Source organism: Aphidius gifuensis, linkage group LG1, assembly GCF_014905175.1.
Source record: "Aphidius gifuensis isolate YNYX2018 linkage group LG1, ASM1490517v1, whole genome shotgun sequence".
NCBI classification, from domain to species: Eukaryota; Metazoa; Arthropoda; class Insecta; order Hymenoptera; family Braconidae; genus Aphidius; species Aphidius gifuensis.
This window is the reverse complement of record NC_057788.1, coordinates 21,310,304-21,328,484: the sequence shown is the minus strand read 5'-3', so window position 1 is coordinate 21,328,484 and position 18,181 is coordinate 21,310,304. Positions and strand designations below refer to the sequence as shown.

Sequence of the window (18,181 nt, the reverse complement as noted above, 5' to 3'; positions counted from 1 at the left end):
TTTTTTTTTATGGGAGGTGTAATACAGCAGCCATAAAGTGGAGCTGGTGTACTATTGAATTTTGATTATTTTCAATTGTTTTTTTTTTCTCTTTTGTATGTACAAAGATAAATTTGGGGAATTTAGATTCTCGTTATAATTTACGTGCAGTGATTAATTGGAAAACTTGTAAAGTAGGTTTATTTTTTTTTATACTCATTTGAATTAGGTTTTCATTTCAAATTGTTTGTAGATAATTACAAAATCAGCTTGAATGAATAGAAATACAAAGCGATCTTCAAAAAAACAGTCAATGAAAAATAAATAAAAAAATATTAGCCAATTAGTTTATATTTGTTGAGAAGATATTTATCATTCTATTTATTAGAACAAACATGTCTAATATTTATTTAAGCTATTTTATGACTTTGATAAAATATACCTCCTGAAAAATAATCAACAATCACACAAATTACGCGTGCCAGCCATTCATTGAAACACGTAATTCATAATGAGAAAAAATATAACAAAAATTACTCAATCAACCTGACGATCTAAGCTCAATAACTAAGTTATTTTTTTTTTAGTTTAAAAAAAATAACAAGCCACGTTTTTATTATCTAATACAAACGCTATATTTTTTTTTTTTTTTAATATAAACGTTGTAAATATTAGTGCACCACTTTTAAATAAAAAAATTAAATAAAAATTCAATAAATTTATTATTTTGAGTTTACAATAAATTTATCAATTAATTGTCTCGATTTATTCATTTTTTTTTAGACTTTATTATCACTTTTCTATGCGTGAATTGGAAAAAAAAAAAAATTAAAAATAAAGTAGAAATGATTTCAGACTCAGCATATTTATTAAACTCAATAAAATTTTTCAACTGACTTAATTGAAATGTAATTTTTAATTTGCTTATTTGTTGGTACATCAATTTGTGTCTATTTAAATTGACTATTATTATAATTATTTTCTGAAAAACATGCAAGCTCTACAACATATAAAAAATTTATTAACACAATTTTTTTTGTTTTTTTAAATATCATTTTTTTTTTTTTTTAAATTATTTATTTATCATTTATTTATTTCTATTACATGGTTCGAGTGTTGATTTTTTTAAAACTTTTTTATTTGTTCCTCATATTTTTTTTTTACGGAATTTTTTTTTCTCTGTGCTTCTCTTTTTTTTCGGTCTTTCTTGTCAGTGATTTGCGTCGAATTTTCATTTTATTTTCCTCGACTTACATACCTTATGATTTTTTTTTTTTAAATACAGGTTTTTACAGTTATTAAAAATTAGTAATATCAATTTTTTAATTAAAAAAAAAATTACTCTTTTTTTATTTATATAATACATTTGTTATTAAATTATTCCTTTTGTTTTTTTTTTTTTTTTCGCTAAGTAATTAAAGACAGTGATGGACAGTAATTAGTAATTTTTTTGTACAATGAAATTAAGAAAAAAAAAGACAGCGGTTATGCAGGGCATTTACACATGCGGCCCAATTCAAAATTATAGATTTTTTTTATCAATATCATTGTCAAAGTTTTCACATTAAAAAAGACAAATCGATTATATATGGTCAATTATTATTATTATTATTATTATTTTTTTTTATTAAACTTTACTTTTGACATTTTATTCATTTATATTTTTTATTTCATTTTAGTTTTTTTAATTTTTTTGTTATTTTTATCGCATTTTTTTAAGAAGGTGAATAACTACTTTATTTTTGAGGATAATAAATGGTCCTATCACAGTGGGTGATGAGACTCGATGTGCTCTAAGAATCGAGATATCTAACCGCAGGATTATACGTCACAATAACGTACGCTTGTTGTCAACAATATATATATATATATTTAAAAAAAAAATTATTTATCAAATGCTGACAACAATTCTGCACACACAAATTACAAATTTTTTTTTTATTTCTTTCTTTAATTTTATTATATACAATCAAAGAAGGAAGATTGTTATATTTTTTTTATTTTTTTATTTTCATAATAAATTGAATTCCTTCTTCTTATTTTGTTTAAAATTTTTTTTTTATTATTACCGATGACAAATTTAACAAAAATAAATAAATAGATAAATGAAATAATTAAAAAAAATTTATTGATATAAAAGAATATATATTTGAAATATCAAAATAATACATTTAATGGTTTTTTTTTAAAATTTAATTTAAATAATATTTTATGGCAAATAATAATTATTTTAAATTAAAATTATATATTTCTTTTAAAAAAACAGGTACTGTAAAATCATCATTTTATGTTATGTATTTTTTTTATTAATATTTATATTACTATAATTATAATTATTCTTATAATTATTTTTTTTTATATTATCGTTATTAATTATTGATTTATTTCATTTAATTTTTTTGTTAATTTTGTTTTCTAATAATCTACTTTGGAAAGAAGTGGCAAAAATTCTAATCGAACATATGAATATTTATTATTATTATTATTATTATTATTAATATTTTTTTAAATTTTACAAGTAGTGTATTTTTATGAGTACATGTACAATAATCACACAAAGCGGATTTTTCTTATTCGGATAATTTTTAAAAAATTTGACATATAGATTTCTTCTTTATTTTCTGAATATTTATAAATATATAGAAATATATATATTATATAAATATAAAGTTGCATTAGAGGTACAATAGCGTAAGTGAAATTTTTGCAATGTTTTTTTTTTCTGATAAATTTAAAATATTGAAAAACTGATGTTGAAAAATTTATTTGGCAAATAATTTGTCTATGACATTTGCAAATTTTTTAGTGGCCGAAAATTTGCTAATAATAAAAAGACGTATGTCACATGTGTTAAAAGTAAATAGGCGTATCTCCAAGATGATTAAAAGTAAAGATAAAAATTGTCCATTTGACATACGACTTTTTTCACCTTTAAATATATCAAAAAAGTTAAAATTAAAAAAGCAGAAGTTCATGGAGATACGCCTGTTTATTATTATCAATAGGTACATATGTTTTTGTTAACTTTAATTTTATTTTGTTGTTTAAAAAACGCGAAAAAAAAAAAACAATTGAAAATATGCAAAAAACCATTGTGGAAGAAATAAATTTGCAGATATACTTTTATTTCAACTTCGATAAAATGAGCTTTTTGTTGGTCACTCACGCTTTTGTATCCTTAATGCAACAATTATTTGCTTTTTTTTTTTTTTTTGTCACATTTACTAATGTATAGTTGCTAAGGATGCAGGAACAGTAGGATCGAGGGAAAGGGAATTGTCGAGCGAAAAAATCAATTTCTAGCAGGAAATTATTGATGTATGTCGTAAAATGAAAGTTTTTTTTGATGAAAATCAGTTGTAAATTGGAAACATATAGACATTTTAAAAAGAAATTTAAATCTTTAAAAATTTTATAATAGTATATATTCTTTGTTTTATTTTATTTTTTTGGTTCTATTATTTGCTAATGTTAAAAAATACTTTTTCATTCATTTCATTTCGTATAATATAATTACAGATAAATATTTTATAATACAATATTAAAAAAATTGTTTTTCACTGTATAAAAGAAAAAAAAAAACAAAACACTTGTGTATTATTTAAACGTGAAATTATAAAAATAATAAATATTAAATTTATATAATTATTTTCAAACTTATTTCCCACTTTCATTTATAAATCGACATACTTTCCTGCAATCGACGACATACCCACACACAATACCAAGATATTTTTTCATTTTAATATAATTTTCCAATTTTTATTTTTTTTTCATTCATGGAAAGAGAAGCACAGAGATTAACGCATTGTTTGCTTTAACAATTTAAACGTACGCTCAACTTCACATTGAAAAATTCATTGTTTTTATAATAATTATTTCTTAATTGTAATTTTAAATTTGTTTTATTGTATTTTTGTGTTTTGAAAAAATTAATTACCAGTTTTATTATTATTTTTAATTAATAATTTAATCAAAAACTTGATCTAATTATTTATTTTTATTATGACAAAAAAAAAAACGTATTGATTTTGAGATAATCCACTAAATTTAGCTCGTTTTAATCGACTAATTTTCATTAGAAAAAACATAATAAAACAAATCAGGATTATTGTTTATCTTACTGTTAAATATTTTCACAATATTTTTTATGTTTCATATTCACGTTTTTTTTTTTTTTTTTTTGGTGCATATACATATACATATAGAATAATATTAATATATACAGAAATTCTTTCATATATATCTGCATAGAAATACACGAAGAGCCCGGTTTAAATTTACATCCTAATATTTCATATATAATCATAGTTATATTATATTTTGCAACCGCGAATTCTCCACATGTATAATCACAATTATTTACACACAGATATATATTAATATATACCAATTTTTTTTAAATATTTCATCTTATCAAATTAATTTTATCCAGTGTCTACCAGTTCACCAATTAACCCCTTCTTCATTCATTGAATTATTTAATTATCATTATTACTATTATCATTATTATTTTTTTTACTTCAATTAAATTGTGGACGGTTGAAAAAATTAAAAAAAAAAGTAAAAATAAATAAATTAAAAATATATATTATATCATTTTTTTATTTTTCCATCCAATATTTTCATAATTGAATTAAATTAAAATTCAAATAAATTAAAAAAAATATTATTTAAATTAAAAATAACGATAATCCATATATATTTTTATTTATTTTTTTTATTTATCATTGTTAAAAAATGCATTATGCAGTCTATGTATATGTATCTTTCACTTTTGTCTTTTACTCCCTATTTCATTTTGACGTTAAAATAAAAAAAAGTATATGGTTTTTTGCTTTTGACTGTGTGCAGCTTCGATAAATACGCACAGACGTGTTTTAAAATACTAGGTATTCATCGTTAACTGAATGAATAGACTGCATGAATAATGAATAAATATTTATTTTATTATTATTATTTTTTATCCTGGTTTATATGGCTTTTTTTTTACGTCCTTATCTTTCATCCTGTCACGGAAAAATCGGTAAAGACTTTTTTCCCAGGGGTTCGCGAACCGGATTTCACCATCATTTTGTCCAAAACTTCTCTCTCCATTTTTTTTTCTTTTATTTTTCCTCGTTTATATATTATTTTTGTTTTGTTTTTTTTTTATTTTATACTTTGTGGAAGCAAGATGGCGTTGGGAGGAATTTTGTCCCATCAATTGATTCAGTCATGTTAGTCGCTTAATTTTTGCGATATAATATATTATTGATAATATATAAGTATTCAGTACCGATTGCCGATGATGCATAATTTTATGCTCACCGGTTCACCATTCTCACCAACAAAATACAGATAGTTCACTACCATGATCACCATTGTGTCTCCAAGCAGTAACAGCACGTGCTTTTAACTGTAATCATAAATATACACAAATATATTAGTATTTATTTTACATGATGAAAATTTAATTTTATATTTAAAAGATTAAAATATTTATATGTATTTTTTTTCAATTAATATTCATATTGAATATTTCGTTATTACATAATTCATACAGTTCAAACAAGCGAGTGATATAACATCTGTTTTGTTTTATTCAAAAAAAATTATTTTATATTTATGTTCCAATAATAACTAGAGAGAAAAATTTTAAAATAATCTACAGTTAATTTTTTCATGATACTGAGATAACAATAACGAAAAATTACTCATGATTTTGAGCTTTTAAAAGTTGGATTATTTAATTTTCTATACAAGTTGGAAAAATAAGAAAAATATAAATTTATTTATATTTATTGATTAATTTATCAAAATTAATTATGTTATTTTTATTAACGTTAATATGTATGCAGTTATTTTTCTTGTGGATTTTTTTTTTTTTTCTGTAATTTGTAAAACAAAAAATAAAAAAATTTTACTTGTCATTTTTTTTTTTGGCGTGTCTGACCACATACGGAATTGTGGATTTTACTACTTGTCAACTTTTCGTCATTTTTTTTAGTAGATTTTTTTTTTTCTTTTTTAATTAATATATACGTTAACTATATTTTTAATTTTTTTATGTCTCTATTTATTTAATTATAAATTTGTTTATTTAATTATTATTTATTTATAAATTTTATTTTAATTTTTTAAATTTTACTTTTATCTGATATTTTTTAAATTAAAAATTAAAAAAAACTTGAATTTACAAATTCGCTGTACAAAAAAAATTCGCTATATAAAAGATTTTATAATATTCACTAATGAACAAAATTTTTATAAACGTTAATCTGTGTGCAGGCATTTATATAGGCGTGCGGCTGTCAATGTATAGAGAGATGTAGACGGTAAAGAGAAAATAAAAAAATAAAATCAATATTACGGCATCATAACAAAAATAAATTTAACCTGATAGAGATCAAGCTCGGCTGTTAAATTAAAAAATATTCATTTCCAATGACTAACCAGGCGCAATTTATTTTTTTTAAACTTGAAAAAACATTGTTGCAATTATTTACTCTCAAAACAAAATAACAAACAGTTAAAATTTTGATTAAAATTAATTGATTTATAATATACATATATGTATATATCAAAAAAAAATTGAAATATTAATCAATGTTAATGCAGTTTTTTTGTATATAAATAATAATAAAGTCATGGTTGAAAAACATTTCATAAGTTTTGTAAAATATGAATATCATGAAAATGGTCGAGGTCGAGAGGATATAAAGTTTTAAGGTGGTACCAACATCACCAAGGTAAAGAACGAAGACGGATGATATACATTTATATACATATATAGTAAAGACGGTTGGTTGGTCTAGGCTTTTAGCAGGATCGCATTTCCGTGGCTTTGTGCTTTCAGCTTTCAACGATGTCGGCAACCCTCCTGCATCCTTTCTCACTTTTTTTTTGTCTATTTACTTTTTTTCTTTCTCTATTTTTCTGTGCCCAAGCGAATGATGAAGCTTAAGAATGCACAGGCGTAGAATAAAGCACGTCTTCTTTTATCTTCTTTTTTAAAAATTTTTATTTTCATTCTTCCGAGCTTTTTTTTTTTTTGTTTTTTTATTCCTTATATTTAACCATTTTTTTTTTTTTTTCATCTTCAATGAAACTTACTATAAAAATCTATGTGTCTTTTTCATATTATTCATACTACAAACTCAATTTTTTTATACAATATACCATTAGATTTTGGCTATATAAAAGTTGAACAAAAAAAAATTTAAATTTAAAAATTTTTTAATGGTAAAAAATATCTCCAAATTTATTTTTACCACAATGGTTTTTCGCATTTTTAATTGTTTTTTTTTTCGCGTTTTTTAAATAACAAAATAAAATTAAAGTTAAAAAAACATATGTACCTATTGATAATGCTAAACAGGCGTATCTCCATGGACTTGTGCTTTTTTTTTTTTAGATTTAATTTTTTTGATATATTTAAAGGTGAAAAAAGTCGTATGTCAAATGGACAATTTTTATCTTTACTTTTAATTATCTTGGAGATACGCCTATTTACTTTTAACACATGTGACATACGCCTTTTTATTATTAGCAAATTTTCGGCCACTAAAAAATTTTCAAATGTCATAGACAAATTATTTGCCAAATAAATTTTTCAACATATGTTTTGTTTATCTTTTAAAAATGAAAAAAAAAAATCGCATCACTTTGATCTTTTATATAGTTTTATTTTTCTTTGATAAATAAAGTAAAATATATCTTTAAACTTAACAACACCATATTCACCAATAGTAGTTATAACTTTAGAAGAGATCATAATAAAATAAAAAAAGATATAATAAATTGTGATGTAATGATCATAATTTGTATGAATTTATATTTAACAAAACGAATAAAATGACATAGATTCAAGAATATGAAATAATGAGAAAGTGGTATGTTCTTCATTTGGTAAGTTAACTTACGAAGTATGAAAATTGTGGATGGATAAGTAAAGAGGAAGCTTTTGAATGTAAATGGTAGATTCCTGTAGAACTGACGGTGTGCACACTTCATCATAATTTTACTTCATCAAATCCCAACAGTTGTGAGAGAAAAGACTACCCCTGATTCTATTCATATATACCTTCTTGCTTTACCATTTGCCTTTCTTAGACTATATAGTATATATATATTCAACAGTTAATGTGGCTTTTGAAAGAGATCTTATATACAGTTGTAGAATTTTGTCGAGTCAACTTGTCTTGCTGTGAAAATTAGAAAGAGAAAATATAAAGCTACTTCAGTGGCAAGATCGAGCTTATACCGAACACGGTGAATAGAAGAGAAATGAGTAAGATTAAGTTATGGAGAGTATGAGAGTGATGGAGGTAAAGGGTTAGAGAAATAAATTTTGTGTAGAGTTTGAAGACCTTTATAACGAATGAATAGAAATGTGGAATGGTAATCGTGCTTCGATTGCTCTGCGATTTACAAACTACGTGTTTCTAGAGGTTTTCGTGCACAAGTCTTTTTTTTTCATTTCTTTCATGTATAACTTGCTCGTTTATTTGCAAATAATTTTAAATAATTTAGCAATGTTGAAATTATCTGTAAAAATTATATGAATAAGTTGATTTTTTTTTTTTAAATAAATAAAAATGTATTAATAATGAATTGTTTTTGTTTATGATATAAATAAATTAATAATTATAATTATATTAATTTTTTTAATATTAAAATAAGATGAATTTTTTTTTTGTTTTTGTTTTTCAAATTTCAATATTCATTTTTATCGAAAAAAAATTGAACAAAATGAAATAATAATTTTAAATAATTTTGATAAATTATTTTAAATAATCAATAAGATTTTTTTGATGAATATAAACAAATTTATTTCATTAAAAATTAAATTTTATTTTTTTATAAATATTATATGTTCAAATACAAGTCCATCCACTGTCATTAAAATCATCAAAATAATTATAAATAATTTATCAATTATAATAACAAATATAAAACTAAAAAATTTATTATTAACTTTTTTTTAATTTTATAATTTTAAATTGTTTTTAAAAAAAAATTACTTGAAGTTATCTTTTGAAATATCGATTTTAATTCTAAATTTTATAACAAGACTATTGTTTTGAACTTTAACATTTGATGCATATTATATAAATGTTTATTTATTGTAATAAATAAAGTTTATATAAAGTTATGTATTTGTGTTGAGTAAAATAGATATGTAGGTTGTGAATTGAGATGAAAATATATATCCAACTATATATATTTAGAGATAAATGTATACAGTTGGATGGACAAAAGGAACGGAAGTAAAGATGACGGAAAGTGAATGTTGCTGGGCCATCGTTGGCTTTGCTAGATGTCCGGAAGTTGAAAGATATCGTTTCGTAGCTTAACCGGAACTTTGTTTCTGATTTACTGAGTTTGCTATACTTCGGTCTCTACTCCTTCTGTGAGAGGATTTATAAAATATCAAATAGACAAAAAAAAAAAAAAAAGTATAAATAACATAAAATGATAATAAAAAAATCACATTGTGATTCAATGAATTTTAAATTTAATGTACAGTTTTTTTTTGTTTTAACAAAGTACATATATATATATTTCTTGAAAAAAACTTTATCATCAATTATAATTTATTCATGTTTTTATTTATCTGCATGACAATAGAATGAATTCATAAATATTATAATACAGTAATTAATTATTCTTAATTTTTCAGGATAATTCAATCAAGGACAAACTGACGTTAATCTAGATACTAAAAAACTTTCATCATCAACTGCAGCAAAGGTGAGCTTAGTTATTATTTTAATCCATTTGAACTTTTTGCTTTGTCGTAGCAAAATAATATGTGTGTACTATGAAAATAATTGATCGTCAAAGCAGTGAGTTTAATAAATTTTCAAACTCATTATAAAAATAAATGTAATAAATCAATTGTAAATTGTTTCATAAATAACTAGAGATTAGGGTAGTTGAGCGAAAAATTTCTTCCCAAATACAGTGAAACATTTAGATCATGCCACTGGTACTTCCCCCATATTTAAAAAAATTCTTATGTTCAGTTTAAACAGATATACGTTTTCACTATGCTCCAGCGATAAATTTTTCTTGTACAGAAAAATTTATGATTAAAATAGTTAAACTAAGAAAAGCCGCAAAAAAAAAAAAATAATAAAAAGATTCAATTCCACATGATCAATTTCAAATATAAGAATCTTTTTATTTCTTCTTATCAAACCTTAATCCGATTATCAGAATATATATATATATATATATAAATTATTCTTATAAACGCTTGAATTCCCATTGAATCTTTCCACGCACGAAGTGATGCGTTCCATTACTGAAAATTCGTTTGTTTTATCTCCACAATCACTTGAACTGCATCAAAAAAAAAAAAAAAAAAAAATGAAAGCAATTCACGTATATACGTGTATCAATTTCAAAGTACTTTATCAACAATTCCTTAAACCCATCTTATCCTTTTTCTTGAAAACAAAAGCCAAAAGAAAAAAAAAATAACAAAATACAATTGAAAAAATAAAATACAATAGATAATAATAAAAAAAAAAACTATTTTTTTCTTCAAGAATTTTCAGAGTTAAAAATTATTTAGTTCAAGGATTTATCAAAGTATAGCGCTCAGTTTATTTTGTAATTCTTCGTAGTAGTAGTAGTAGTAGTAGTGTAGTAGTGAAAGTATATACGCAAAAGTACTCTTTGCCACGAGTTTATTCCACACATATTCATATTTACATAAACAAGTTTCTCCACACACATATAAAGATATCCTTTTTTTTTTTTTTTTTATTCTTCTTGAACACAGTGATCCTTGAATTACCAAACAATGAAAAAAATAATTTAAAAGAAAGAGTATATAAAGGAGAAATTGAATATCGTTACACTAATACATACACAATGAATAATAAATAAAGAAATTGGGGATAAAAAGGAAGACTGTAAAAGGATCCTGACAAAGAGTTTGAATGTTGTTGTGTGTATAATGCTATTGGTGACTATGTGTATAACATTTTCTTTGTCTTTAAGTTTTTGTTTATGTATACTAGATGATTGGCTAAGTGTAACGTAGTAGTTTTACTACTAATAGTAGTAGTAGTAGTAGTAGTAGTAGTAGTAGTAGTAGTAGTAGTAGTAGTAGTAGTAGTAGTAGTAGTAGTAGTAGTAGTAGTAGTAGTAGTAGTAGTAGTAGTAGTAGTTGTAGTAGTAGTAGTAGTAGTAGTACGCGCTTGGATCATAGAAATTGGTGTATGAATATATATAGACAGTGTTGAAATGTATTTTAATGTTGATATTAGTGGACCAGTCGTGCCAACAGTTTTCCCAGTACCATCACCACTACCAACAATAATATATATTATAGCTGTATAGTTGTACAAGTGACAGTAGTAACAGCAAGTAGTAGTAGTAGTACTAGAACTAGTGCAGCATTGTCTGGCCTGCTATCTAAACCACTACCTCTACAACATCAGTTTAAAACTCAACACATGTGTGCAAAATAGATGGATAAATAAATATATGTGCTAAAAACGAGGGAGAAGGAGAGAGAGAGAGAGAATAAATATAGTATATGTGCGAAAATGTTATAGAGAAGAATGAAGATAGATATACGGGAAGAGCAAAGTCAGTTTATGTAATTCAAAATGGCCGCTAGTTGGTATGGGCGGAGCTTATATTTTGAGCTTGCAATTTAGTGGGGAGAAAAATGGTTGTGTATATGTATATGGTGTTGATAGTTTGTATATATATAGAAAGATATCTGAGGGATATATATGAAAAGAGAAATAAAAATATGTATATATATGCTGGCTGGCTGGCTGGTTTCTGGGCCATTCAGGGGAAATAATTCAGAGATGAAGTAAAGGGCTACGCGGGGAAAAGCTAGAGCGAGATAAATAGTGAAAACGTAAAGTCAACGGTGGGGAATACTACGTATACTACGATAGCGTACTATGAGTTGTACTTCAGCCACTGACGACACACGCGAAGTGCAACCAGTCCATTCTACTTGTTCCTCTCGTTTATCATTTTTATAACACTGTGGTATATATTTATATATGCATTCACATATATCTATATTTATTCAATTGAATTTTAACTTTTAAATTTATCATATTTACCACAGATAAATCAATATTTGAAACAAATAATTTTCATGTTTATGTTGAAAGAGAAAAAAAAAAAAACTATTGCAATATATAAGATTAAACTATTTGAAGGTATTTTCGTTATACATACATATAAATTTTTTTTATTAGAACAAAATAAATTACACTGTCTTTTGGAAGATAAGAATGACCAGTGTGATATATACACGAGTTTAAATTACACGAGAAAAATTTAATTTAGAGCTGAATGTTATATACCTACTTTACTTTGGAGTTATAAAATAAAAAATTTTGAATTATAGAATTGTTTTAAAAACTAGTTGATTTAGGTAATATCTTTAGTTATGAATTGATGTTATTATCAATAACAATAATCATGATGAATTTATTAAACAAAAAGACCAAGGTTTAAAGACAGTATTACATTTAATTATTTAATGTGCAAATATCGTATTGAAGAATGTATTAATATTATTTAAAATTATGGGAAATTGGAAAAAACAACTGATTAAATACTTTTTTTAGTACAACATTTTTTTATTAATTAGATACCAGTTATCATTGCAGTTTGTTTTTTTGTCGATAGAAATTTTTTAAATGCAAAAAGTGTATTTATCTATTTTTAGTTTTAAGTTCAGGAATTGTTATATTTTCAAAATTTGAAATGTCTGAAAATGATTGTGAATTCATATACATTGTAGAATCTAATGGATATAATTTCAAAGAAATATATCCACCAGATGAATTATCAAGCTGTCCTTTATGAAATAATTCAATCCCGGTAATTGGTACGCTCGTTTCCGGTGCAACTTCTAAAAGATCAAAAAATGGAATAGTTGTTTGCGATGCATCTTTAATCAAATCTGATGATCTGATTGTAATAAATTGATTTTCCTTAGAATCATGTAGATGTGTATTAAATTTGAGTGGATCATCAGGATTATTTAAAATCAATTCAGGCCTGAAATATGTATAAATTTATAATTATATCCAATTAAAGCAACTTTATAATAAATATAATTTAAATTTTTATTACATGTGAGCGCATGGTTGGATTTTATATTTTGCTCTAGTAGTAATGTTTCCATATTGATAATTGAAACCAACATAACTTGCTACAAGTTTAAAACGTACTTCGGAAAATTTATTTGCATACTGATAGCTAAATTTCAAACCTTCAAAAAAAGAAATTATATCTTTATAATGAACGGTTTAGTTTTATGTTTATGTATTTAAAAATTTTTAGGTACCACTTAGAAGATGCTCTTTGTCGAAGCTCAATTTTTGTAAACATATTTTTTTTGCATCAAGGTGATTGATTGATATAAAATCTACATTTTTTATAAATGACGATTGCGTTCCATTTTCATAAATTACTACATTAGGAAAATTTCTATTATATTTAAAAGTTGGTAGTGGTATCCATCTTTCAGTTTTTTTATCAATTTCTCCATAAGGCAAAAGTTTACCTTCACGAAGCTGAATGTGAATCATTCGATCTTTTGCAACAAGTCTTGCACCAGTTGCTACCCTATTCAAACAAATAATTATCCAGCAAATTATATTTTGAATGGAAATTATAAATTATAAAATACTGAGGATGTATACTCAACATGTTATCACTCGTTTGTGACCATAACAAACTAAAAGCTCTTATTGTATCGTTTCTAATGTGAATATTTTGATCTATGCAATCGCAATAAACTGGAATTTGAATATTTTTAACGTAATCTGTATGGAAAATATTCTTTCTATGGAATGGAAATGCCTCGCATGGATGACTTGTATCACCAAAATTCATAGATTTCTCTAAGTTTCTAACTTTCATCCAATAATATTTTTTGGTACTTGTTTGATCTTTTTCGTTCTATATAAATTTTATAATTTTAAATCATATTTCTTGTTGAAAATTTATGAAGATTGTTTTTAATTTTAACTTACTCGTTGACAATACTCGATAGTCAATGCTCTTTGACAATTCTTAATCAAACCAGGACAAATTTTATCATATCTATGATTACTATCACGGCAATCATTATGTATTTCACACATTCGAAAATGATCTGGTATTTCCCATCCGGTAATTGTATCAGTTGGCTCAAAATGCTCTTTAAAGAGTACAGTTTTGTAGAACATATTATCGAAAGCAGCATATATTTTATGATCTTAAAAAACAACAGCATATTATATTTTTTAAATTATACGAATATTGAATTAAATTTTTAGACCCACCTATCATGGTTTTGTTTCCTTTGTAATTTGCCTCACATCGTCGAATATAATTTCTAGCAAATTTCATTTTATCTCTAAACAACTCAGTATATTTAATAATGTTTTCTATTCTTTGTTTTTTAACGTCATTCATTTCATAAGTATCATTGTAAGCTTTATTTGAAAATCTCCACATATATGAAAATGCCATTGCAGCAAACCCTTTAATTTCTGCATAAACAATTTGTTTATAAAAAAAAAATAATTGATAATGTGGTGTTAGATCTTCAAAACAGATCGTGTTGTTACTTGACTGCAATTATTATTTTATATTTATATTATAATCAATTATTAATTTAATCTGAATAATACTAGATAATATATATTTTTTTTTTTTACCTGCAATATTACATCATAAAATTGGTCTAAAAAGGTTGATTTATTTTTTCTTCTAACTTGAAAAAACTTATTACTCAACTTAAACAGAATTGATTGTGGATAATCATCATCAAGAGATATCATTTGATTAGTTTTGTTTGCAAGATACAATGTTTTATTTTCGTTTAAATATTTTACCCATTTTTGACTTTCCTCGTACAGAAAATTAATTCTATCAATACTGTTATGTACTTGTTCATACTGTTGTGCATATTTTTCTATCAATAGATAATTTTTCAAAGTAGTTTCAATATTTTCAAGTTCTGAATTGAATTTTTCAAGCTTGTTATCTATGATATGAGAGAGTTTAAATATGTTTGTATTTATTTCTTCAGCAGTAGAATCTGTTTCACTTTTTTTTTCGGTATGCAAATATATATTTACTATCCTAGAAATAGTACCAATCGTTGTAACTGCAACTGTTACAAATTCTGCGTGTTGAATCCCACAAATAGCCAGTAATACTAATACAACAATAAAATATTTATGATGCATTTCTTTACAATTATATTCACAAAAAGAAAATTTTTTTTTTTTTCTCTTCAATTATAAAAAATTATTCAAGACATACTCGTGTATATGACTAAACTTTTTGGACGCTCTATATATATATATGAGTTCAAAAGGAACTTGCCGGTTCATCTCTTAGAAAAATAACACGTCTAATATTTATTTTAGTTATCTTAGTAAACTTTGATAAAAAACACAGCGTGTAAAATAAACCTTAATCACATTCGTTACGTGTACCAGCCATCATTGGTACACGTTATCTTCAACAAGCCCAATCAATGGAGCTACCTTAGCTTAATAATTATTTGTTTTTCCCAAAAAGCCAAGATGAACCTTATCTTTTTCTCGCTGAACACATGCACGTTTCTTCCAAATAGTATCCATAAATAATTTAACATTTTATCCTGATAAATAGTAGGTGTCTTTGCTAGTCATTCTGTATATTTTGCCATTTATCTCTCAACAATGAACGAATAAAATTTCATCTTAACTTTGACTAAAAAAAGACCAAACAAATTAATATTATTAATAAGTAATCCTCTATATGTGATCAGATAACGCAACCAAAAATCTTGCAGCACATTTAAATACTTATCACTTGATAGACATCTCCTCCAAAATATTATTGACATAATAAAACACGACAATACTTTAAGTTAAAATTAATAATTACAATGATATAGATTTGATGAATGAGCATTGTAAATTTTGAATGATAAATACAAAATAATGAAAATTGAAATAATTATAAATGCATATTTATAAATATGATATATGTATTTATATTAATATATAATGCTTGAGGTAAATCACTAAGTGGAATGAGAACACAGAAGAGCTTTTGGTCGGTTCAACAAAATTCTCTGCGGGCACGTGTATACATACAATGGCAACAAGGGAACTATTACTACCACAATATGCCCACGGCTTCACAAAATATCGCGATGTATATATGCACTATGTGTATACTATGTATAAGCCAGGGCCAGATACGTGACGCGTTTGTTTTTTCCTCTCTAACGACTATACGTAATACAACAAACGTTTAGTTGTGTGGTGTGTATATATAAAAGCATCATGAAATTTGTCTGTGTGAGAATAAGAGTTTTTATTATTTTCTTTTTTTCATTATTATTCAACCCTTTCTCTTATTATTATTTTTTTTTCTTTCATGGTATATATGAGTAGGCGGATGAGTCGACACAGACGACTAATGTGCGCGAGTGAAAATGTAAGAGGGTCAAAGTTGGTATCATGGCGCCGACTGATATATATATATAACAAACGTGATGAGTTCGAAAAATAGTGTATTTTGCAATGAGAAATATTTGATGGACATGTAATAAAAAGTCGATGATGTGGAAATGTGGATAACGTGTTTTCATCATCAAAGTAAACACAAAGTTCTTTTTTTTTTTCTTTCTTTTAGAGTTGTGGGAAAATTAATTTAATTCATATAACTTTTAAAGAAAAAACTAACAATGAATGGTTTATTGTTAAGTATATATTTTTTGTGAAAATAAAAGATAGTATTTGAAAATATATATATATATATAAAGGGTTAGTGGAAAGAAGGGTGAAAGATGGTACGATGCCAGGCGTGATAATTTTAATGCGAAAAGTTTCTTAGTAATTCAAACGAGGACTTAACAATGCAAGAAAGTTTTATGAATAAGAAAAGTAAAAATAAAAAATCAAGTAGAGTGATGCACTATGATGGAAAAAAAATAGATAAATTAAAGAGTCTATAAGTAAAAGATAAAAATAATATGACATACTTGTAATTTGATTTTATAGAAGAAAAAAAATTGCAATAATTATGTCATCTTTTGTAAATGGAAAAAAGTATAGATATTTAAAAAAATATTTTTACACATTTATTTATCAACACTATATAATTTTCTACTATCGTAATTTTCTTCACGGTCCATTTGTATTTTGCATTGTTATATAATAGTGTGTATACGCGAGCCATTTCTCTGCAAAGACTCGGTCGTTGTTGTTGAGTATCTCTCTACTCACCCTGTATCTTCTTTATCTTTTATATAGAATTTTATTTTTTGCCTTGTCTAAATTCACCCTGTATTCTCTTTCAAAAACAAGACTGTATGTACACACTGTCAGTGACAGAGAACAATGTAACTTGTCGACTTAAAAATTGTTCCAACTACGTTTGAATTTGATGAAACTCATTCCACTTTTCTATTCCAGACATTTGTGAAATTTTATCTCTTTTTATTTTTCTTTCTTGTTATTTCAATGTTCCTGACAATTCAACCACGAGTTTATTCTTTTTTTTATATATAAAACAATATAAACAATAATAAATGTACAAACAAAGAAAAATAATAAATTTTTAGAAGAATTTTTTTTTTTTTTTATAACCTTTTATGTCATCGTTTAATTCAAATAACGTCTGGAAAATTTTTTTCAATGAAAAAATAAATAATACAAACATTTATAAAATAATTTTCAAGAACTTTTTTTTTTTTTTTTTTTAATTAATTTTTTTATCTCAACAATTTTTATGTTGTTTCTTTTTTTTGTATTTACACTTGATGAAAATTGCACAATTAATTGTCACGTGTTGTTTTTTTTTATCAACTTTTGTTTCTCTATAATTAAAAAATTTTTTTTCCTTTAGATTTTAATTTTTTTCACACTTGAAAATTATTTAATCAAAGCTTGTTGTTGTATTTTTCTTTTTTTTTTTTCTTTTGGTGACTTGAAATATGCTGCAAGCACAGAATTTATACACGTGAATGTTGAATTTTTTAAATTTATTTTTATCTTTAGAAGCTCATCGCTCTAATGTGGAATTTTATATAAAGTTTGAATTTTAGTGGGAGAAGAAATTAAACACATATATTAAAGCTTGTACAAATCGAAATTCCTGGACGACGACTCGAGTGAGATAAACAAAACAACAGTATAATATATATATATATTATAAAATATAATAAAATAAA

General features: G+C 24.4%; 1 protein-coding gene and 1 long non-coding RNA gene across 2 annotated transcripts in view; one reads left to right on the top strand and one right to left on the bottom strand.

Moving 5' to 3' along the window:
* Nucleotides 1-18,181, top strand: part of LOC122851672 — an 81,676-nt gene that overhangs the window by 13,930 nt on the left and 49,565 nt on the right. Inside the window, exon 2 of the long non-coding RNA XR_006373733.1 lies at nt 9,644-9,714. This is a non-coding gene — a long non-coding RNA (uncharacterized LOC122851672). The remainder of the gene's footprint in view (nt 1-9,643; nt 9,715-18,181) is intronic.
* Nucleotides 3,178-18,181, bottom strand: part of LOC122851662 (protein CLEC16A homolog) — a 67,846-nt gene continuing 52,842 nt past the window's right edge. Inside the window, exon 5 of the mRNA XM_044151028.1 lies at nt 3,178-5,377. Within this exon, the coding sequence (XP_044006963.1) occupies nt 5,303-5,377 (75 nt within the window). The 3' untranslated portion in view covers nt 3,178-5,302. The remainder of the gene's footprint in view (nt 5,378-18,181) is intronic.